This window comes from Rattus norvegicus, chromosome 3 (assembly GCF_036323735.1).
Source record: "Rattus norvegicus strain BN/NHsdMcwi chromosome 3, GRCr8, whole genome shotgun sequence".
NCBI classification, from domain to species: Eukaryota; Metazoa; Chordata; class Mammalia; order Rodentia; family Muridae; genus Rattus; species Rattus norvegicus.
This window is the reverse complement of record NC_086021.1, coordinates 133,201,083-133,224,580: the sequence shown is the minus strand read 5'-3', so window position 1 is coordinate 133,224,580 and position 23,498 is coordinate 133,201,083. Positions and strand designations below refer to the sequence as shown.

General features: G+C 45.0%; 1 protein-coding gene across 3 annotated transcripts in view; it reads left to right on the top strand.

The window, feature by feature from the left end:
* The first annotated feature begins 20,303 nt into the window (after positions 1 to 20,303).
* Fbn1 (fibrillin 1) overlaps positions 20,304 to 23,498 on the top strand; it is a 196,585-nt gene continuing 193,390 nt past the window's right edge. The window contains exons 1-2 of one of the 3 annotated variants that reach the window (XM_006234935.3): positions 20,304 to 20,461; positions 21,016 to 21,354. In XM_006234935.3, coding sequence (XP_006234997.1) covers positions 21,191 to 21,354 — 164 coding nt within the window. In that variant the 5' untranslated portion in view covers positions 20,304 to 20,461; positions 21,016 to 21,190. Of the gene's footprint in view, positions 20,462 to 21,015; positions 21,355 to 23,498 lie in introns of those variants that run through there. The other 2 variants (XM_008762203.3, NM_031825.2) reach the window with 2 other exon arrangements.

Genomic DNA, 23,498 nt, shown 5'->3' with positions numbered 1-23,498 from the left:
CATGTTGTCTACACATGTGGAGTCATTGCTTTTGAATATATACGCATGGTGTGTTGGTCACTCTTTCTAGAGGTTAAGGGGGAAAAGATGTGTTCTGCTCTTGGCTCCCAGTTTTATTCCATCATGGTGGGGAGGATGTGGTGAGCAGAACTGCTGATGGATGCAACCAGGAAGCAGAGAGATGGAGGGTCCTTGTGATCTGGGGGCTTCCTTCTGTTCTCTACTTCATGTGGGTCCCCAGCCTAGCAGACAGTTCTGCCTCATTTGGGGTAGCTTTTCTTCTCTTCTGAGGAAAGTTTCTCAAAGATAGCCCTGGAGCGTGCTCCTAAATCTCCAAAGCCATTTCCTAATCCAGTTGTACCGACAGTCAAGATCGAACATTGCATACAATATGTTCTCGTTACTTTGCTTTTTAAAACTTACCATTACATTATGAACACCCCCCGCCCCCGACAATAGTCTTCTAGGATGCAACTAAAAATAGCATATAAGTCTATCATATAGATTTAACTGTTGCCTTATTAGTCAGTAAGACTACCAATATCTCAGTAACAGAAACACCACTACTACGATTATCTTTACATTAAAAAATAAAGATTGGTTTCTGCAGTTAAAGTGAACATTTTAGGAAGTTTTTGCTGTACACAACTTAAAGCATACGGAAAGGTGTCAGAAGAGTACAGTGACAACATTGTAACCAGTGCTCAACTGAGCGCAGGCTGGGCGGTGGCTAAGCTTGCTCCAGACTATCTTAGGAAGATGTCTGGTGACGAGTCATTCCATCTGGAACTCATCCTCTTCGTCCCCAGGTGCTGCCCGCTATCCACCACCTACCCTGCCGCAATGCACCTGGGATGCCTGGTCCCTACCCACTGGTCCTGCTTCTCCAGATTGGCCACAGTTGGCTTGCTCTCTGGCTCGGCCGAATCCTCGGTTGCCTGCTTCTGCCCTGGACCACCTATCGAGAAAAAGATCTATTGCTCCTGATTTTGCTTTTAATATCACTTCCCATAGTGATTCACAACAGATTTATCTTTTCCAGTTCTTTACTTTTTTTTTAACTGAGTCTATATTCCTTTTCAAAGAATTACAAAAGGTGTTCAGTCTGTTTCAGAGAGATTATTCTCAATAAAACACCAACACATTTCTTTCTTTCTCCCTTCCATTCCCTTCCTCCTCCATGTGTATATATGCAGATATAGAAATGGACACGTGTTTCTAAGTCTGTCTGTGCCTATCTTGTGTGCACAGAGATAATACATGTTGTTGTTGACATGAGCCACTAAATATTTTTATTGGATATTTTATGTATACACATTTCAAATGTTATCCCCTTTCCCAGTTCCCCCCTCTCCCATCTCCCTTCCCTTGCTTTTATGAGGATCCTCCCCCTCCCACCCACTCACTCCCACCTCAACACCTTGGCATTTCCCTACACTGGGAATACGAGCCTTCACAGGACCCAGGGCTTCTCCTTCTATTGATGCCGGACAATGTCATCCTCTGCTACACATGTGGCTGGAGCCATGTGCACTCTTTGGTTGGTGGTTTAGTCCCTGGGAGCTCTGGGGAATCTGGTTGGTATTGTTGTTCTTCCTGTGAGGTTACAAACCCTTTCAACTCCTTCAGTCCTTTCTCTAACTCCTCCATTGGGGTCCCTGTGCTCAGTCTGATGGTTGGCTGCAAGCATTCACATCTGTATCAGTAAGGCTCTGGCAGAGCCTCTCAGGAGACATCCATCTCAGGCTCCTGTCAGCAAGCACTCCTTGGTATCAGCCATAGTGACTGTGTTTGGTGGCTACATATGGGCTGGATCCCGGGTGGGACAGTCTCCGGATGGCCTTCCCTTCAGTCTCTGCTCCACTCTTTGTCCCTGTATTCCCTTTAGACGGGAGCAATTCTGGGTTAAAAATTTGGAGATGGGTGGGTGGCCACATCCTTCAACCAGGGGCCTTACCTAACCTCTGGTTATGGTCTCTACAGGTTCTCCCTCCCATTTGTTGGACATTTCAGCTAATCTCATCCCCACTGGGTCCTGGGAGCCTCTTGCTTTCCTGGCATCTGGACTTGCTGGTAGCTACCCTGTTCTCCATCCCCCATTGCTACAAACTTCTGTTCAAATTGCTGACCCTCTGTATATCATCCCCATACCTGCTCCTGCTCCTCTTTTTCCTAAATCCCCCTCCTTTCTTCTTCCCAAGTCTCTGCCTCCCATGAATATTTTGTTCCTCCTTCTAAGAAGGACTGAAGCATCCACATATTTGTCTTCCTTCTTGAGCTTCATATGGTCTGTGAATTGTATCTTGGATATTCTGAGCTTTTTGGGCTAATATCCACTTATCAGTGAATGCATACCATGTGTGTTCTTTTGGGACTGGGTCACCTCACTCAGGATGATATTTTGAAGTTCCATCCATTTGCCTATGAATTACATGTAATCATTGTTTTTGATAGCTGAGTAATATTCCATTCTGTAGATGTACCACATTTTCTGTATCCATTCCTCTGTTGAAGGGCATCTGGGTTCTTTCCAGCTTCCGGCTATTATAAATAAGGCTGCTATGAACATAGTGGAGCATGTGTCTTTGTTATATGTTGGGGCATCTTTTGGGTATATGCCCAAGGGTGATATAGCTGGGTCCTCAGTACTATGTCCAATTTTCTGAGGAACTGCCAGACTGATGGCTTCCTTGAAAACCTGTGCAACTATACATGGCCACTGTCATGTTTCCACAGATGTGAAGCTAGTGTCTCATGGGTTTCTCTCCAGCCACAGGAAACCTGCTGAGAGTTCCTTCTTTCCCAAAGCTACTCCTGCTACTCGCTTGAGCACATGGGTCAGGATCCTAAGGCTGGACAACACTACTGCGTTTGCTTACAGGCTCCACCCCCACCCTAGGAGGAGCTGTGGATGTGAGCAATCTCATCATTTCAAACTAGGAAAAGTGGGTATAGACAAGCGATTTGTGCAAGATAAAACAATCTGGGCAATGGCAAAGAGCTTTATAACTCCCTCTTACCGGCAGGAGTTAGCCACTTTGACCATGGCACTTTAAACAATAAAGCAATGCCAAGCTGGGAGCCGGAGAGATGGCTCAGCTGGTAAGAACCCATGTTACTCTTGCAGAGGACCTGGGTTCAATTCCCAGCATCCATTTGGTGCTCATAGCTATCAGCAACTGTAGTTCCAGGGCATCCAATGTATTCTTCTGACCTCCAAGGACACCAGGCACACACATAGTGCACAGACATACATGCAGGCAAGTCACATACAATAATAAGTTACATATATCTTTTTTAAAATGCAAAGCTTAAGTAAGCTTCCAGGGAAGCGTTCAGTATGCTTGGTCTCCATCTCTCCCTCTTCTCCCAGTTAGTCCATTTGTGATGTCTTATCATGAATCCCCTGGTCAAAATCTGGCCTTACTCTTGCACCAGAAAAGCATTTATGGGGCTGGAGAGATAGCTCAGAGGTTAGGAGCACTGGCTACTCTTTCAGATGACTCAGGTTCAATTCCCAGCACCTGCATGGAGGATATAAATGTTTGAAATCCTGATTTCAGGGGATCTGACATCCAGCCCCACCCTCTTTGGGTATGGGGGACACATGTGGCACACAGGTATACATGTAGGCCAAACACTTGCGCACACAGAATAAATCCTTTTAAAAGCATTTATAAATGTTGAAAACTATTACAAAAAATAAATTTTAAATTGTAGAATTTGTAGACTTTAAAAGCTAGGCAGTAGGGTTGGAGAACTAGAGTCTTGACTCTGAACTTCCAGCTCCAAGTGGTTATGGGAACTGCAGCTCTGGAATCCTAGTCCGCACAGCGTACAGCTCTGCTAAGGGCTCTGCTCAGCAAACGAGAACCCTCCCATGTGGCTCCTCCCATGTGCAGTGATCTCACGATCAATTTTTTCTGGATTCCCCTCTTGAGTTGTGTGTGGTGTTAGTCACCGTTTTTGTGTGCCATTTACAAGGATTTTTGCGAAATAGAAATAATTTGTGCATTTAAAGAATTTAATTCTTTTAAGTGAATTTCAAGTATTCTTGAGTCCTGGCTATTCCTTTCTGTGTTTGTTTTGAGATAGAATCTTTGTTTAGGCCAAGGGAGGCCAAGAATCATTTGATATGAAGACCAGGCTGGCCTTGAACTCTAGGCTATGTTCTTAGCTCTACCATTAGAATGCTAAGTGCCATGATTACAGCATTTGATGCAGGAATTCTTACTTCACTAATTCTTGTTGGTTCTAAGTAGGTGTGGAGGTCAACTCAGTATTGGAGCCTGTGACATCACCCTGGTATGAGAGACAGAACACTTAATACAACTCATTGGATAGATCAGGGTCCAGGTTAACCCGGAAGACACCCTAACCAAGTACTCCATCTGTGTCTGAGGGATGGAGGGAAAGGAATCTGTTTTCCCACTGGCATTTGGAGAGGGCAATGTTGGTGGAATAGTTACTTGTCTCATTGCTGTGATAAGGTAACAGACAGGAGCAGCTTTAGAAAGGAAAGTTCTGCTTGGCTCACAGTTCTAGGGTGTCCAGTCCTCCCTGGCATAGTGTGTAACAGGAGTGTAACAGGCCAGATTGCCTGCATACTCAGGAAGCAGAGGGTGATGAGCACTGCTGCCCAGCTGTCTTTCTCCTTTTCTCACAGTCCAGCGTCCCAGTCCATGGAATGGGACCATTAGGGTGGGTGCCGTAATTAATGTAGATAATCCCTCATAAAAAGATCTATTTCTATAGAGTTTCTAAGTCCCATCCAGTTGACAATCAAGAATAAACATCACACTGGGTGTTACTGAACAGAAGTTTTGTTGTTAAGCCATCTATTTCCCCATTCTTTGGTGTGGGAGCTTTTAGACTTTTAAGCCTCTGGATGTGAGTAGTCTGCAGTTAAATGTTCTCGTGATCCACGTGAAATCAGTAAAAGATACTCACAGGGAATGCACGCCTTGTTTTCTCTGAAGTCTGAATGAGATCTACTTTTTTTTTCTTCATGTTAGAATCTGTGTATACCTGCCACTATGGCATCTAGGAATTTTTTAATTGTAAGGGAAAGGAGCTGGAAGGAATAGCCTGCATGATTTTGGTTGACACAAAAATTAAGCCAAACAGTTTCGAAACAGAAGTCTCGGAGTTACAAGACTTACACTGTCATGAAGTAATCAAAATGGCAGTATGTGACTGCTATCAACACAATCAAGGTAATGAGCAACAGAGTCCACGAATGCCCTATATGTGTATCAATTGCTGGTGTTTGATATGAATGCTAACACAAATTAATGAAGAAATAACAAATTGTGCCAATAAATGATACCTGATAGTTCTGTGGATGAAAATGACCCTAGATCCTTCCTTATACCATGAAAAAAATTAACTTGAAAATACCTAGACTGGTTGGGATATGGCTTAGAATGCTTGCTTAGCATTCATGAAACCCTGGTTATGTCTCCAGCTTGAATAAAACCATGTGTGATTACAAGCCTGTAATCCTAGCACCTGGGAGACAGAGTCCGGAGATCAGAAGTTCAAGGCCATCCTAGTCTATATAGTGAATATTTTATGGGAGAATCTCTTTGGGACTCTCTCTCTCTCTCTCTCTCTCTCTCTCTCTCTCTCTCTGTGTGTGTGTGTGTGTGTGTGTGTGTGTGTGTGTGTGTGAAAAAGAAACCACTGTAAGTGAGAAAAAATAAGTTGAATTTCAGCAAAGATAAAAACTTCTCTAGGCTGGAAAATGGCTCAGCAGTTACAAGGCTTGCTGTTCTCCAAGAAGACCTAAGTTTGGTTCCAACATCCATTTCAGGCGGCTCATGACTGCCTGTAACTCTAGCCCCAGGGGATCTAATGCCTCTGACTTTCTTGGGTACCTGCACACATGTGTCACACACGCAGGAATAAATATAAGAATATATCTGTAAGGATAAAAAGTCCTGGTTGCCAAAGATGTCAACAAAATCGAAAGGCAATAGAAGATTGTGATATACATGACATACAACTTGGAATATTTATGACCAAAGCCTGGCATGGTGGTGGTCCAAGTCTGTAATCCTAGCACTCAAGTAACAGAGCCGTGAAGATTGCCACAGATCAGAAAAAGCCTGATTGACACAGAGAATAACTCTTGGGTGTACTTGGCCTAAGCTGGACAAGGTAGGTCAGGATAGTCAGGCATTCAGACTAGTCTTCAATATGTAACAAATTCAAGATCAGCCTAGGCTATAGGAGTCTGTGTTTCAACTTTCCCCACCACCAAAAAGGCACTGGATGGGAATTTTAGCCATTACTAGGTTGAAAAGATATATAAATAGGCAAAAACAGTATGCTTGGGGACTTTAGTGTCCCATCTACTTTCAACATAATTGCAAGACAGAAAAAGTTTTGGCTCCTCTGGGCCCTTCATTTTTTTTCCTATATACATTTTACTCAGTATTCTAGTATGCATTCCTCTTACTGGGTAAATACCAAGACCAAGAGCAACTTGGGGGGAAGAGTTTATTACAGCTCACGGGTTACAGTTACTCATTGAGGGAACCCAGGCAGGAACTCAAGGTAGGAACTCAGGGCAGGAACTGTGAAGGAATGCTGTTACTGTCTTGCACTCCAGTTCACATTCAACATTCTGTTTTATATATCCTAGGGCCTATGGACAGTAGAGACCACAGTGAACTGGGCCACTTAAATCAACTAGCAATCAAGAAAATGTTCCACAGACATGCCCATAGGGCAATTAAAGTAATTCTTTACAAAGGGGTTCCCTCTTCCAAGACGTGTCAAGTTGATAACTGTCTTAGTGTTTCATTGCCGTGAAGAGACATTATAACCAAGGCAACTCTTATAAGGACAATATTTCATTGGGGATGGTTCAGAGGGTCAGTCCATTATCATCAAGGCAGAAGAAAGGCAGCATCCAGGAAGACATGGTACAGGATGAGCTGAGCATTCTATAGCTTCATTTGAAAGATTGCTAAGAGAAAACTGGCTTCCAGGCAGCTAGGATGAGTGTCTTAAAGCCCACACCCACAGTGACACAATAAGGCCACAGCTACTCAAACAAGGCCACACCTTCTCAGAGTGCCACTCCCTGGACTGAGTGTATTCAAACCATCACAACAACCAAGCCATTGAACTCTGTCTTCCATTTCTGCATAACATGTCACTGTAGCTCTAATCTTGATTATGTTTGTCTCTGTGTTACAGATCTATGGATCAATTTGTGGGAGAGTGACCTCCATATGAAGTTTCTCAATTCCAGGAGTATCTTTCTATTTACTTGGGTTTTCTCTAACTTCTTTTAGAAGCATTTTATTATTTCCATGCCTTATACATATTTTAACATACACTAAGCTTTTCATATTTTAAAATAACATTTTAAATGTTTAAAGCAAAATATCTTTCCAGGCACGGTGGTGTATGATTTTAATTCCAGCACTCAGGAGACAGAGGCAGGTGGTTCTCTATGAGGCCAGCCTGGTCTACAGAGCAAGTTCCTGGACAGTCAGTGCTGTTACACAGAAAAATCCTCTCCAGAAAAACCATCCAACCAACCAACAAACAAACAAACCAAATAACCAACCAACCAACCAGTCAACCAACTAACCAACCAACAAACTAAATAACCAACCAACAAACCAAGTAACCAACCAACCAACCAACCAGCCAGCCAACCAACCAAGTAACCAGTCAACCAACCAACCAACCAACCAACCAACTAACCAACCAACCTAGTAACCAGTCAACCAACTAACCAACCAACCCAGTAACCAGCCAACCAACCAATCAACCAATGGACCTTTAATTTAATTTTTGTTCTTGCAGTATATTTTTGATGGTTATAGAATTTTGAGCCACTAATTTCTTATTTTTTTTGTTCTCTTTGTGTGTTCTTATGTGTGTTTGTGCAAGTGTGCTTTCTGTGTATACATTTGAGGCCAGGGTCAATTTTGGGTGTCTTGTTCCATCAATCTCCATGTGTTACTTCTGTTTTCATTATTTTGTAAGACACAGCCTGTCATTGAACCGGGAGCTCACCAATTGGCTAAACTAACTGACCAGTGAGCTCTTGGGACTCTCTTGTCTGTGTCCCCCTATCCCTGAGGTTACAGGCATGGGCCCATCATAACTGGCCTTTAAACTTGACCAGAGCCCTTTACTGGCCAAGACATTTCCCCAGCTCCCTGAACTAATGCATTTTTACTGTTATTGTTCCACAGTCTAAGGATGTTGTTTCATGGGCCTGGGCGATGACTCAGTCATAAAGCACTTGTGGCACAGCCAAAGGACCCTAGTATGATCCCCAGCACCCATGTTCAGCAGCTTCATGTAGTGGCACAGGCTTTAATCACAGTGGGGAGGTAGAGGTGAGTGGATCCCTCAGATCCTCTGGCCAGCCAGCTTAGTCTTTTGGAGAGCTCCAGGTCAGTGAGAGACCATATTTTAGGGGATAAAAGTGAATAGTTTCTGGGGAACAGCTGAGAGCTTGCATCCTTATTGGCAAGTAGGAGGGAGGGAGGGAGGGGGACGAGGAGGAGGAGGAGGAGGAGGAGGAGGAGGAGGAGAGAGAGAGAGAGAGAGAGAGAGAGAGAGAGAGAGAGAGAGAGAGAGAGAGAGAGTATCTGCTTTTGAAACCTCAAAGCCCACCCCCAGTGAAATAGTTCCTTCAACAAAACCACACCTACTAATTCTTTCTAAACAGTTACACCACCTTGGGACCAGGCGTTCAAATATATGAGCCTGTGGGGGTGTTCTCATTCAAAACACCACAGATGACAATATTTATTTATATTATTCTTCTGTGTACAAAATATCATTTATTTGGCACCGTATTTTCTTTACATATGTCTTATTGAAAAATGAGTGGGATTTTCTTTGTATTTATTGGTCTTACATTTGATGAGTATCTATAAATAGATTTTTCCAAAGAAGGACAATTTTTTCATAAAGTTTGCTCTCAGGCCCTTCTACTCTCTCTACAACTTCAAACACATGTATGTTAGACCTTCTGGTATGGTGTCATAAACATGGGAAATTCTGTTTTCCTTTCCCTTCTTTTTCTTCTTCATCTTTAAAAAAAATTGATCTTTTCCTCTGTGCTGTCTTAACAGTTCATGTTTATTAATTTGCTTGGGAGAGTGTCATGCATGCATTCCGTAGCGTGAGTGTGGAGATCAGATGTCAACCTGTGGGAGAGGCTTCTCTTTTTCCACATGTGGGACCTGTAGATTAAACTCGGGTGACTGGGCTTGGTGGTAGCAGCTTTGTCCACTGAGCCATCTCACGGGCCCCCAACTATGCTGTCACCTCAGTTCTACATTTCACTCAGCTAGTACACTTGAGGCTGTCATTACTGTGTGGACCACTTTAGACTTTGCCCCTGGGTCTTTTGTGGCTTTTGCTTTTCTTCATCTCCTTCATTGTTGGCACACTTCTATAAGAATTCCAGACCACCCTGAGTTATACAGTAAGACACCATCTCAAGTTAAATAAAATAAAATAAAATGAACCGGGGAGTATTTGATCAACACCTATTTTCTGAGTGAGTTTTTGTGAAGCTGTTACTATCTCTCTTTTGTAGTTAAGTGGCCAGGAAGCTATTGAATGAGGGCCTCATGCTTGCTGGGTAAGTCCCTTCTCTCTGACCTACATCCCCAGCCCTGTTGAGATATTTCTAATTACAAGTTCCACCCCTCTGTCTTTTTAGTTTTTTTTTTTACTATGTTTTCATCTTTAATTTATGGCTTTCAAGAATTTCTCTCATTCCACTTAGGTTGCCATATTTATTGTTTATGTTACATAGGATTTTTAGTAACCTTTCTACCTTGATTCCTGTTATTGGCCATTTATGTTTTATCTCTTTTTAATCTTGAAGTGTTGAATTATCCATAACAGGCTTTCAGGAATGTTAAAAAAAAAATACTGGGCCACACCCTCAGGCGTCATCTTGGTGGTTAGGCAGTTCCCTGTGGCCAGTATAGTGTTCAGTGAGGGACACAGCTGGGAACTGTTAGCAGTTAATAGCCAGGGGGTTGGGGGATGGGCTCACGAGCCCAGCTGAGCAGATCTTGGCAAAGAACAGCCTTATCTACTTAGGAAAGAAAACACATTCTGAGTGTGAGATAAGGCTTGAGCAAAAGCAGGATGCTAAGCAAAAAGGGATCTGTAGAGACACAGAGCAGGGCTTGGTGGGGACCAGAGGGCAGACAGATAACAGTGGAAAGGCTCAGTTTGGATTCCCTGGGTCACTAGGGGAGCAAAAGAGGCCAAGGATCCTAAAAACCATGACTATTCTCCTAAACTAACCACACCAGCTGCCTGTGTCAGCGTCCATGATCTGATAAATACCTAGGTAATAGAAATAAATATTTTTTCTTTCTTTTCATTTTGATTTTGGGATTGATTTTGGTTCTGGGTCATATGCAAGCTTGGCAAATGCTGTACCATTAAGCTATGTCCCTACACCTCTTTATACTTACGTTGGGATGATGACCCATTACATGTCCTAGACAGGCCTCAATTTTGCAATCCTCCTGCTTCTGCCTCCAGAGCAGCTAGAATTATGAACCTGTGCCATGTCCACATTCATTTTTACTCCACAAATATGAAGTATATTTTTAGGTACCCACCATCAGGAATTCTATGTAAAATCCTGTAGCGTATTTTCATTGGACAATGTAGTGGGTTTCATTAGGAGCTTTGTCTGTGGGTCTGTAGCTCACTTTGACCACATCCATCACTCCCTCTGTAGTAATTCCAATACAGACTCAAATCTTAAACTGAGAACTCAAAATGTACCTTTGTGATTGTGTATTTTAGGCTGGCTTTAAACAAACAATTCTCTGTTCAAAGGAAACACATAAACCCCTTGCTTTGACTGATAGTCTTTGAGTACCCACACACAGCTGTCATATTTCTCATTCATAGATTTTCTGGAAGTTCAAGTGATACAAAACAATGCCTTATCACCCCCCTTTCCCCTGTTCTATTGTCCCAAGGGGAGATGTGTCTGTCCTTTTCTTCTAATCTCCACCAGCAGCCCCGTCTGTTTCTGATATTTGCAGGGTGTTTCTCCTTTGTAATTACTCAAAACTTCGACCCCTTACCATGAGAATCTGAAACTCAAAAACAAACTTTGGCTGTCAAGATAGGCCTCTCTTCCAGGTCGGTTTGTAGGATTAATATAAATCAAACTGCGGCAGAAAGCAACTCGAAATAGCTGGTAAATATACTTCCTTTACAGATGCTCACACAGCCAAGCCCCAAGTATCGCCTCTCGTCTACAAAGTTGACGCCTCTGTCTGCCTGCTGTGTCTCCTCACTGGGATCTCCTCAGAACAGCCATGCAGCACAGAGCGTACTCATTGTCTTCCTTCCAAATTCAATTTCTCCTGCCTCCATCTCCTTCCCATTGCTGTCTGCTCCCCAGACAGCTCGCTTCAAATCTGTGTCAACATTGGCTTTCCCCTGTCTGTAGCTTCTCAGATTGAATTCTTCACACAGCCATCACAGCTCTGCTGTGAAATTGAACTATAATTTCCCATTCTTTTTTCCTGTGTGCTGTCACATACTTGGAGGACATTCTCGCCACTAAGACTAGATGCTGAATTCATTTCCTCTCCTTTTTCTTTCTTTGTGTGTGAGACATGTGCTCAACTGTTCATGTGTGTAGGTGCACATGTGCACCGACATACCTGTCTATCTATCATCTATCATCTATCTATCATCTATCATCTATCTATCTATCTATCTATCTATCTATCTATCTATCTATCTATCATCTATCTATCTATCTATCTATCATCTATCTATCTATCATCTATCTATCTATCATCTATCTATCTATCATCTATCTATCTATCATCTATCTATCTATCTATCATCTATCTATCTATCTATGAATCATCTATCTATCTCATCTATGTACCTGTCTGTGTATCTATTTATCCATCTATTCAATTTTTTATTCGTCCACCGTTTTTACAGGTAGATTCGTATGTAGCCCAGGCTGTCCTCAGTCTGGTACCGTACCTGAGGATGACCTTAAACACTTGATCTTCCAGCCTCTACCTTCCAACTGCTAGGATTATCAGCAATATGCCCTGATGCCCTCCTATCCTATCATGCTCTAAATTCTTCTGAAAATATGTTTACTTTATTCACTTATTTCCATATGTGTCTGTGTGCACTTATGTCATGGCATGTATGTAGAGTTCAGAGAGCAACATGTAGAGCGTTGTCTCCTCTACCGTGTGCGTCCTGGGGATTGAGCTCAGGGTGTCACTTTTACTGAATGAGCCATCTTGCCAGCCCTCCAAATTCTTTAGTGATGTGTATTTCCCTGAATTCTTCAATCTTCTAGCCTTGACCCACTTGTAATCGTCTCTCATTCTTCTTTGCCTTTATGAAAGCCATCTGGTGCTGTTCCTGGGTTTGGCCTTCCCTTGTATAAAAGCTCTTCTTCCTGCAAGAGAGGAGGGCTTTGCTGTCCAGCTGTGATCGGTTTCTTCAGGTTGTCATCCCTCAGCCCCTCTCTCTCCACAGACATTCTTCTGGTCACTAGGCCAGAGTTATTTTCCACTTCTGAACATCTAGAATTTAAATCCTGTCTACAGTATTTATTGCCTCAGATTGTGACCCCCAACCCCAGCTTGTTTCAGCTCTCTTTTCTTCTGCTATATGGATGATGGATGATTGAACCAATGCCAAGCAAGCATTCTACCACTGAGCCACACTGTCCAAATTTCTTTTATTATTCATTTGTAGACAGGGTCTCACCTTCTTAGGCTGGCCTTGAGTGCCTAAGCTGGGTTTGAACGTGTACCTTCCTGCTTCCACTTCACAAGCAGCTGGGTTTATAGGCCTACAGTATCAGGCCTGATTTTAGTGTCATTTTTTTGATGTTCTGGCTTAAAATTCTATTAGACATCACTACAGTTTCATCGTGTCCCTCCCCTTCTACTAACGGCAGACTCCAGGCTGAGCCATTTCTTCTGTGAAACAATTGGTATGAGTTAAGAGGAGAAATAATACGGATCCTGATAACAGAGGACTGGGGGGCTGGACAGAGAGGCTGAGGGATCCTAGGAGAAAGGACAATCACAGAGAGGAGGCCAGGGTACAGGCAGGCAAAGTGTTGGTCTGAAAGATTTGGAGAGGTTTAAGGGGGCCTTGTTTCTATAGCACAGGATAGTTTTCCTGTGGGCTCCGTGACTTTCTTGCCTTCAGCTAAGGCCTTTAGCAAGATTTTTTAAAATGTCCTTTACCTTTTACTAAAGATTGTCAGTTATGGCACCGTGTGGAGAAGGGCTTTCAGGGGAAGATAAGAAAGGCATTCTGTCTCTCCCTCCTTTTCTTTCTACCTGTCTTTCTCCCCCTCTTCCCCTCCCCCTCTCCTCTTCCCTCCGTTTTGTCCTCTCCCTTTCCTCCTTCCCTCCTTCCTCCCCTTATCTCCCTCTCCTCCTCATCTGTCTGTTCTATGGGAACAGTATCTTTCATTTCTTGGTATCCTGTGGGTGCCCCACAGTTTTATGAGTTTAAGACATTCATTGCTAAGTCGGCTGTTTGCCTGTACCATTCTTAAACCTTTGTACCTCTCTTTGCCCAATTCCTGTAGAACTGTTATGGTTTCCAGTGGGGTTAATCTACCTCAGTGACTGTTCAGGGAGATCCATCAGGGTTTGGAAAGAAAATAAAGTAAAAACTAAACAAAGCAAGAGTGCACACACCCAAAAAAATAATCCTTTAAAATGTTTGCATGTGTATATTATATTACATATATGTTATATTATAACATTATATATATGTAAAATTATATTATACATTATGTTATATAACATATATTTAGCATTCTAACATAATAGAAGTGCCATCTAATTAGATCCTGCTTAGCAATGACAGACTAGAAAAGCCTTGGTGCAGATTTAAACCATAGGTTTCTATATCCAGATATCCTTCAAGGAACTAGATACTGTAAAAATACAGATTTCCAAAATGTGGAAGACCCTTGGGTAAGTGTTATTATGCTCAGGTATGTGAGACTTCAATCGCTGGCTAGTTTAACCTCAAGCTATTTACCTAGAGCTCCACTGTCTATTGAAGTCTACACCTCAGATTTTCTTGAAGAGGAAACAAAGTCTCCTCCAAGTGAAGTGGCTTGCCAAGGCCACAGCAGTAGCAAGGCCAGGTCTGATCGTATGTCATTTACTCCCAGGCTTGTTCTAGCACTATTCCTGTGGCTGACCTGCAAACAATGGGAACACTTTCCAGCGGTTCCAGACTTCCCCCACCCCTATTCTATCATTCTGGACACTTCCCAAGGGTTTATTATCTATGGAAAGATACCCAGAATGATGTCATGAATATGGCTGCTGGTAGAATCCTGCAGAAACTGAGCAAGACCAAGCTGTGGTATAGACAGCTTGAGGTCTGGATGGAGCACACAGGGAATCAATTAAGACTGCTAAATTGAGTCAATTATGAGACAATATTTTTTGTTAAAACAGCTGAGTTTTAGTAGGTGTGAGAAGCACACAAGATGCTTGTCTAAGACGGCCCTGGTCAGCGTAGGAGAGTATGTGTTAGGTCTTAGAATTAAGACAGACAGTGCAAACGGAGGAGCAAGTTTAGGCATTTTGCTTAGATATTTGTTGCCCATTTCTTTTTGTATTATATATTTTTATTTTATATGCATTGGTGTTTTGCCTGAATGTATGTCTGTGTGAGGGTGTCAGATCATGGAGTGACAGAAAGTTGTGAGCCACCATGTGGGTACTGGGAATTGACCCTGGGTTCTTTGGAAGGGCAGTCAGTGCTCTTAACTGCACAGCCATCTCTCCAGCCCCTTGTTATCCATTTTTATGCAGTGAACAGCCTCAAAATTCAGAGGCTTCAAGCACTCCATTTCTGTTTTTTTGTTTTTGTTTTTCATAATTTCACTGCTTTACTAATTCTTACACTCGCATTAGCTAGGATTACAGTGGCAGCCGAAGATGTCTGAGCTCCCCCATGTGATCCTTAGAGGAACAAAGTTCCCAGAAGGCTGTGGACTGGGAACTCGGGTTCTCAGAGACTCGTAGCTCCTTCAGTCTTGTGCTCCTGGGATTCTACAGGTCAATGCACTGTGGAGATGCCATCAGTGTCGCTGAGAGGAAGAGCAGGAAGGAAAGGGTGAAATGAAATTCAGTCCGTAATTTAATATGAAAAGTGATATTCCCTCACTTCTGCCACACTCGAGGAGAAGACTCTCAGTAGGTCCAGCCCATGCTCGGGGGAGGGAATTACCCTATGTCGTGAGTACCTGGGTGGGATTTTTGGAGGCCATTTCAGAGGCTGCTACACAATGACTTTGGCCCAGGAAGGAGTGGGTGGAGGCATCCAGCAGGAACTTGGACATCTGCACTGGGGCTCCAGGGACACTCTGGGGTGGAGGTACAGATTTGGGACTTTATGTTATAAGCAAGGGGTGAAATCATGGGAATAGATAAAGTCAGCTAGGAAGAAACATGTTTTAATATCCATTAATTACTAGTATCCACTAATTACTAGTATCCACTAATTACTAGTATCCACTAATTACTGTTGGGGGAAAATTGAGATTGAAAGTAAAAACAGATATAGAAAAAGATAATGTTACAAAGGAGACAGCTTGTCACTCCTGTCTTAATTAGAGTTTCAGATTGCCCATGACAGCAGGTTATGGTCTGCATTTCCTGGAATAAAGGGACTCTCATTAGGGTCCTGAAATAAAGTTCATTCTCTGTTGAAATTCTTTAATGTAAGTGACTAATTGAACCCCGGTGGAAATTGAGTGTCGCTTGCCCTCTGTCAGTTTGAACACAGAGGTCAGAATGGATTCCAGTTCTTCCAGGGCTCGGGGATGGAGACAATAAATGTTCTTGTGGTGTGACTAATCACGGTCATTTAAGAAACGATACCCCCGGGTCCACAGTAGCCTGCTGCCCTTCACAAATGCTCAGCCCAGGGTGTGTCCCAAAGAAGGATGGGAAAATACCTCATCTGTCTCCTCTGGCCCCTAATCCTTCCTCCCTTTCTGCTTTCGCCTCCTGCTCCTCTTTTTGTGTCTGGAATGTTCTTCCAAGACAGTTCTATTCAGCCAAACCCTACCCTCCTTTCAAGGCCCTACTCAAATCCCATTTCACTCATTAAATCTTCCTGACCAGAGCAGTCATGCCACTCCACCCACCCGTCTCCCACGTGGGCTCCTCACTTTGGTGACACCCAGCTTTGGAATGATTCCCCAAGCCATTTTCTGTGCCGGTCTTTGCCTCACAGGACAGGTAAATGGTAAACTTTGCCAATTGGAAACCCTCAGTCCAAAGGCCTGAGAGCTGCAAAACGTTACGTCGCTTTCCCATTGAAAAAGATCATCAGAATGCTTCACTGCCCATGAAAACTAAATGGAGCTCAAGTGTCAATCAAGGTCCACAGATGAAATCTGAGTTTTGCCTATAAAATTCTTGGAGTATTCTCCTTTCCCTCTTGGTTTACTGTTTGCCATGTTTGGGACTTCGAAGATATGGACTCCTTTTTCCTATTCTGAGAGGGGGTGAAGCCCTGGGAGTATTTTTTAGGGGCATCTGCAAGATCTACCCTGGTGTGGCACACAGAGCTGGTGTTTAGTAAACATGTGTCAAATGGTACCCAGGGAGGGTGTGTTTTTAATTTGTGATGGATCCAATGTTACATCCCTCCTTGCTGGCCAGGCCTCTTCTTTACCCTCCTCTGCTGTTGGGCTGGTATCTGTTATGTCTGGTAAGAAAAAAAAAAAAAGACAGGCAATACCAGGGTGGGACCCAGAACTCATCAAAACATAAGCGAAATGAGGCTGGGAAATGGAGCTTTTGTTTTGGGTGGAGAGGAACTGTTTGCTTTGGGGGATTGAGGTAATGAAAGCTATTTCAATAACATAATTCAACATTTGTACACGCTCTCTGCCAGAAGTATGGCTAGGCTAGGCGAGCCTCACCCAGGGACCCCCATCTGCAAAATGCAAAGGCTTAGTCTGAAGTGAGAACAAATTCTCCCCTCTGTTCGACAGCAGACAAAACTATACAGACCCTGTGGTTATGACTACGTCAGATGTATCACAGGAACAAAGACTCATGGGAAATGGAGAAAACATTAGAATGGTGGGATTATAGGGAAACACCTAGAAACTAAGCAGTCAAGATATTCCTTTGATAAAGAAAAGTTCTGAAAGACGATGGAAAAATAAACAGTCTCATCCTTGATGTGGCATTTAGAAGGAGATACTTAACTTTGGTCAAATTGGCTAATGAACAATTAATAAAATGCACACATATATCAGTCGATGGCTGTCAGTCAACTCATATTTACGTCCATCGCCACAGCCAAGTTTCACTTCCTTCATTCTCAAGAAAGTAGTGGGGCAACTGAGGCCCGACAAGCACCATGGCTCACCAAGGCTCTGTCAGTGGCTGAAACTGTGCTGGTCCTTTTTTTTTTTTTTTTTGTTCTTTTTTTCAGAGCTGGGGACCGAACCCAGGGCCTTGCGCTTCCTAGGCAAGCGCTCTACCACTGAGCTAAATCCCCAACCCCTCTGGTCCTTTTTTTAGTACACCAAATAATAAGGAAGAATGGCGTGAGATTTTTTAAAGTTGTCACCATATTGCTACCCAGAAAGGAACTTCATTGGCTATTTTGGCTAATATCCGTGGTTCTCCTTTGCAGGAAAAGCTGTCCTGTGTGGAAGTCACAGGGAGGAGAAACTGAAAGTGAAAGGCAGGCTTGAGGACTGCTATTGCCCTTGCCAGCCCCCTACTTGCTGGGGAGGACTTGATGATCACACTGTGAGGTAAATGGAGCCCTTACTGGGGTTTGTTCTGTGCTACCTGGACCAAGTCTTCTGAGTGCCCTGCATTCAGTTGCTCCCTTCCTTATGTTGCTGAGTGGCAGCCTCCAGGAGACAGGGTCACATTGCCTCTTGCATGCCACCTGAATACAGAGCGAACAGGCCATTTCAAGATTGCACAGTGGGTCAGAACAGCCTGGATACACAGAGGTCAGGCCAAAGTCTCTCCTAACTCCCAGAAGCCTTGCTTCTGCTAACCATGGAACTATGGTTCCTCTGTCTGGACCCATTTTCCACCCTTAGTAATAATATCCATGCCACCTGTTTGTATCTGGGGAACTTTGAAAGATGTCCCTGTCGATGTCCACCGCAGACTTTAACAACTGGGTCCTTGCGTCTAGTTCCTAGATCCCACTGTGCATCTACAGTTAAGAACACTGCTCTCTCTCTAAGTAGTCATGATGCCTTAAAAGTGTTCGTTGATACTTTCTCAAGGAAGCTTCCCCTGTTGACCCTAGCCTAGGCCTAGTCACCGTCATATACACAGTAGCCTGTGTTTGTTGGCATGTGACATTGTAGCTATTGTTTCAAGCTTGCCTTCCCTGTAGACCACCTGCTGAGCACAGGGACTGAAACTCCTGGCTTACTCACAAGTAATTCTGATTCATTCATGCACCGGGTGGCAGGAGTATTCAATCCCTACTTCTTCAATGAATGGTTCTTTCCTTTATTATATCTGGGGTATATGTACTCATACTCACGCTCGTACGTGTGTATGAATGTGCTGAGTACATTGATTGGAGGACAACGTTCTTTTCTTCCTTCTGCCATGTAGATCCCAGTGATAGAACTCAGGTTATCAGACTTGACACTTTATTTGGGCGGAGCTATCTCCTGGCCCTGGAATGAATGACTCTTTACCTACCTGGGGATGTATGACCGAATCTCCAGTTCGTGGATCTGTCAAGGGCATTTTTCTTTGAAGGTGAGACCTTAATTAAACCAGATAATATACTTAAGTGATTATGAATTTAAACCAGTGTTTTCCTCTTCCCATTCGGGTATGAAAGCGGCGCAGTGAGTCTGTTTTCATGGTCCATCTCAAAAAGAAGGTGGAGTTGGTAACGTGCCTCGATCTCTGTAATCTCATATCTGGGCACGAAATGTTGAAAACAAGAAAAATCCCGATCAACAAGATGTGTGCATTCCTTTTTTTATTATTGGATATTTCTTTATTTACATTTCAAATGCTATTCCCTTTCCCGGTTTCCTGTCCATAAGCTCCCTATCCCCTCCCCCTCCCCTTCTTCTATAAGGGTGTTTCCCTCCCCATCCATCCCCCTTCCCACCCTGCCCTGACATTCCCTTACACTGGGGGGGAGGGTCCAACCTTGGCAAGATCAAGGGCTTCTTCTTCCATTGGTGCCCAACAAGGCCATCCTCTGCTACATATGCAGGTGGAGCCATGGGTGAGTCCATGTACAGTCTTTGGGTAGTGGTTTAGCCCCTGGAAGCTCTGGTTGGTTGGCATTGTTCTTGTGGGGTTGCAAACCTCTTCAGCTCTTTCAAGATGTGTGCATTCTTAGGGTATTTGTGCTGAACGTGACAGTTGGTGATCGGAAGTCCCTGGTTCATGTGGTATACCCTGATGTGGATTTCAGCTAAGCTGTAGTGCTGAGGACACTTGTGTATTCTAGACACACGCACCCCTCGTGCACATGTACGCATGTGCTCTCTGTATAGTGCGCATATGTGAAAATAGAGTTCTTCCAGGAAACCCTATTCTTAACTGAGAGCTGGACAGGAGAATTGTCTGAAACCCAAATCACAGGCCCCTGACTGACTTAGACTTTTGCAGTCCCTTAATTTAGCCTAGGCGAGTAGCTTGCCCCGAGCCTTGGAAGAACTGCTCCTCCAAGTTCTCTTGACACTGACATGCCCCCTTTTCAGCCAACCTGTTGGCTGGCTCTGTGGTGGTGGCCTTGTCACAAGCCCAGCTGGAGCCTACAGTTTCTCCTCCCAGCCAGACAGCAGAGACACAGAAGGCTGGGTTGAGAAGCAAGGACCACTGCCACAGGGCCCCTTTCTGGCCAGGGCCTCCTGGGCCTCGGAGACCAAGGTGTCCAACATGCGTTCTCAGTGCAGGTGGCACAGCTCTGTCCGCGGGAATCTCCGGTCTAGACCTCTCAGCCGCAGGCAGAACGGTCTAAACCGCTACTCCATCTCTTCCCATTCCCCTTTCTCCACCCCGGGACGGAATATCCCAGGCCAGGCAGGACTGGGTCACCTCCGCCTCCTCCCAGGGCACTGATCCGGCGAATGAGGGAGGCCCGGGTCCCGGGCGGTGGCTGGCAGAGGGGAGTGGAAAGGGAGGATAGATGGGGCCGGGGGTGGGGTGGTGATGGGGGGAGGTGGGGAGGGTGTCATTTTCTTTTTCTTTCTTTCTTTTTTTTTAAAAAAGTATTTCTCTCGCGAGAAACCGCTGCGCGGACGATACTTGAAGAGGTGGGAAAGGAGGGGGCCGCAGAGTTGGGGCAGAGACTGTGGGTGCCACAGGCAGCCACAGCTGGGACAGCTGCGGAGCAGAGCAGCCACCGCCGCCTGAAAGTCCAAGCCGCTAGTCCAGTGGGTCTCACGGGGTCCCGCCGGGGTCGGGCGGCAGGCGGGGGTCTGGAGGGCCGTTTGCGCGGCCTCGAGGGCAGGAGGCCGGGCAGGGTGAGGGGTTGTCTCGAGCATCTGCAGCTGGCCCTCTCTGCCTGACAGCTGCAAGACCCGGGACTGCAGTGCCCTGCTCCACGTCGGATGCAGGGGACTGCGGGGCTGGCCGTGACCCGGTATGTGGGCGGAGAGGACCCTGTTTGGGGAGCTGGGGCGTCAGCCGTCACCGCGCGCAATTAGTGCCATTAAGACATTGTAGGCAGCCGGCTCGCGGGACGCCGGGGCTCCTGGGGACACAGTACTTGGCGCCGCGAGGCCGCAGGGTCCGCGGATGCCAGTCGCCGGGCTCTGACTCTGCAGCCAGCTGGAATCGAACGGTCCTCGTTCCTCCGGCTAACTGCGCCACGCGCAGGCGGCGCGCGGGCTGGGCTCGGCACCGGGGACTGCGAGCTTTCAGCATCCCGGAGCCCTGAGTGTCTCCCCCCCCACCCCCCCGCCTTGGGGACTTGTCTGTGTTGCAGGACAGGGGCTGCCCGAAGTGGGAGCAGTCCCGAGAGAAGAAAGCGGTAGGACCCAGGCCGGGACCTCCCTGTAGCAGGACAGCGGGAGCAGCGAGACAGCGAGACAGCGGGATCCCGGAGACGCGGGCCGCTGGAAGGCGCGGCGGCGGCGGAGCGAGTGGCGGCCGGCGGCACCATGCGGCGAGGAGGGCTGCTGGAGGTCGCGCTGGCTTTCACCCTGCTCCTCGAGTCCTACACGAGCCATGGGGCGGATGCCAATCTGGAGGCTGGGAGCCTAAAGGAGACCAGAGCCAATCGCGCCAAGAGACGAGGCGGCGGAGGACACGATGCTCTGAAAGGGTAAGAGAAGCTCCCAGCCGCTTCGGTGTGCCTCCCCTCGTCCTTCTTGGGACTTTGAAATCCACAGCAACTGACAGGGCCAGTTCTGGCCGGTAGAGGACCCTGGGTGAGACCTCTTGGGGGACAGCCTGAAAGTGCCATGGTTACTCGGTCATCAACTCTTGTTCAGATAACTTGCCTTGTTCCTGGCCCAGAGGAGAGGTCCTGGCTGGAGGGAATCCTGGGCTATTGTTGAGGCAGATTTGGGGAGGCTAGAAAGATTCCTTGTGGAAGAAGGGGAGGAGCTGAAACCCAGAGAAAGGGAGAAGCCCACTGCTTTTGCTGCTTACCAATTCCGGTAGTGTGCAGGGAGAAGTGCTTTCCCATGTGGGCATCAGCTCTTTGGGAGGCAGCAAGGAAAGGAAAGAATTCGGAGACCAAGATGAGATGCGTGGTCAGGAGATGGTCCGCTCCTAAGACATGCTCATGAAAACCAGGACTGTACACTCCCTTTCAGACTCTGGAAGTCTGCGGGGCAAAGGTTTTTGAGAACTAGTGTCTGGGCTGCTTGAATTCTGCTTGTGGCTGCTGGAGTAATGTCGCTGTGGCTGGCCCAAAGCGGGTGTTCTTGTGGTATCTTCTTGGAAAACCCTTGTACTATTAGCTTCCCACGCCCCAGTATTACAGCAGGAGTGATTTAGATTGGTCAGGTTGGCGGTCTAAGGCTTGGCAGTTTCCGGAGCTGAAGGAGAGTGGAAATAATTCTTTTAAGCGTTTTTAAACGTTTAAAAAGGACAATCTCTGAGATTAAGTTGGAGCCTCTACTAGAAGGGGTAGGATGGAAATGAATGGCCACTGTTCTGTCCTTTGGAAGAGCCTGCTCATTGATCTCAGGGAATGCACACGCTGAACTTTCTTGTCATTCTAGGGGTGCATTGACCCTGTAACTTGATAATGTGACCCCGGATGACATGGTGAAGGTGTTCTTTGGATATTCTTTTGTTTGTTTGTTTTGTAGACTGTTTTGTGTATATGTAGTGATGTAGTGTATGTCTGCATGCATGCATGTATGTATGTATGTATGTATGTTTGTATGTATGTATTTGTATGGCTTCAGTACAAGAAGCAAGAGAGGGGTACATGGAACAGCTTTTGAGTCCTTGTCTGGATGAGGGATCAGTGAGCACTTAGGCTGTGCTAAAATCTTTCTGATTGTTTGATCTCAGAAAATAGCTAAACCAGTTCTGTCCTGACCTTTGTGGAAAACAGACCCAGAATTCTAACAACATCATCGGGAATAACTACTGACTCTGACCAAGCAACAGACAACGGTTGCCCTGTGTAGAAGGCTTGACAAGAGTTCAGTAAATGGGTGGAAAAGCTGATTTTAATATGTTCTCAAGAGGGCTTTGTTTGGTTCAGCATTTTTCTTTCAAAAGTATATTTCTGCTGCACAATATCATCTTAGTGTCTATTGTGATGGAATTGCTCATATATACATGTACACACACATATATGAGAGGGAGCTAGGAAGAAGGGAGGGAGAGAGAGGGAGAGATAGAGATAGATAGACATAGAGAGATGGATGGATGGATGGATAGATAGATAGATAGATAGATAGATAGATAGATAGATCTTTCACTCTGGGTGGCAAGTCTTAATGCTAGAGCTTTGCGGATCTTAACGTGTTTCTGTCACCAGCTCGTGTGTCCCTTTGGGAGGAGACAACCTGACAGGCAGAGAGTATTTCCTTTTTCTGCTGGCAGAACTGCTCTTTACCACACCACTGGGGTTCACATGTGCTTATGAATGCAGTTACATCTCTGTACTTCTCCTAGTGTCTGATCTCCAACAGATCCCAGCCCGTTGCAGTTTTTGTGAGTCTTTTTCACACGCAGCATTAGTAGAACAGCCATTATGACTATTCCTAGCTCTTATGATATTTATTTATATGGCTTTCTGCCTCCATTTCTATGTATGGCTGTGGCCAAAAAGACTTTAAAAGATATACAATTAAAAGTACTTCCTTTCTACTTTTTATGTACACTGCACATATTTTTCTAGCAAAATTATAGACATATACACATCTACATATGCAGTACATATATTACCTACATGCATGTTATATATATATATGTATATATATAAACATATGTATGTATACG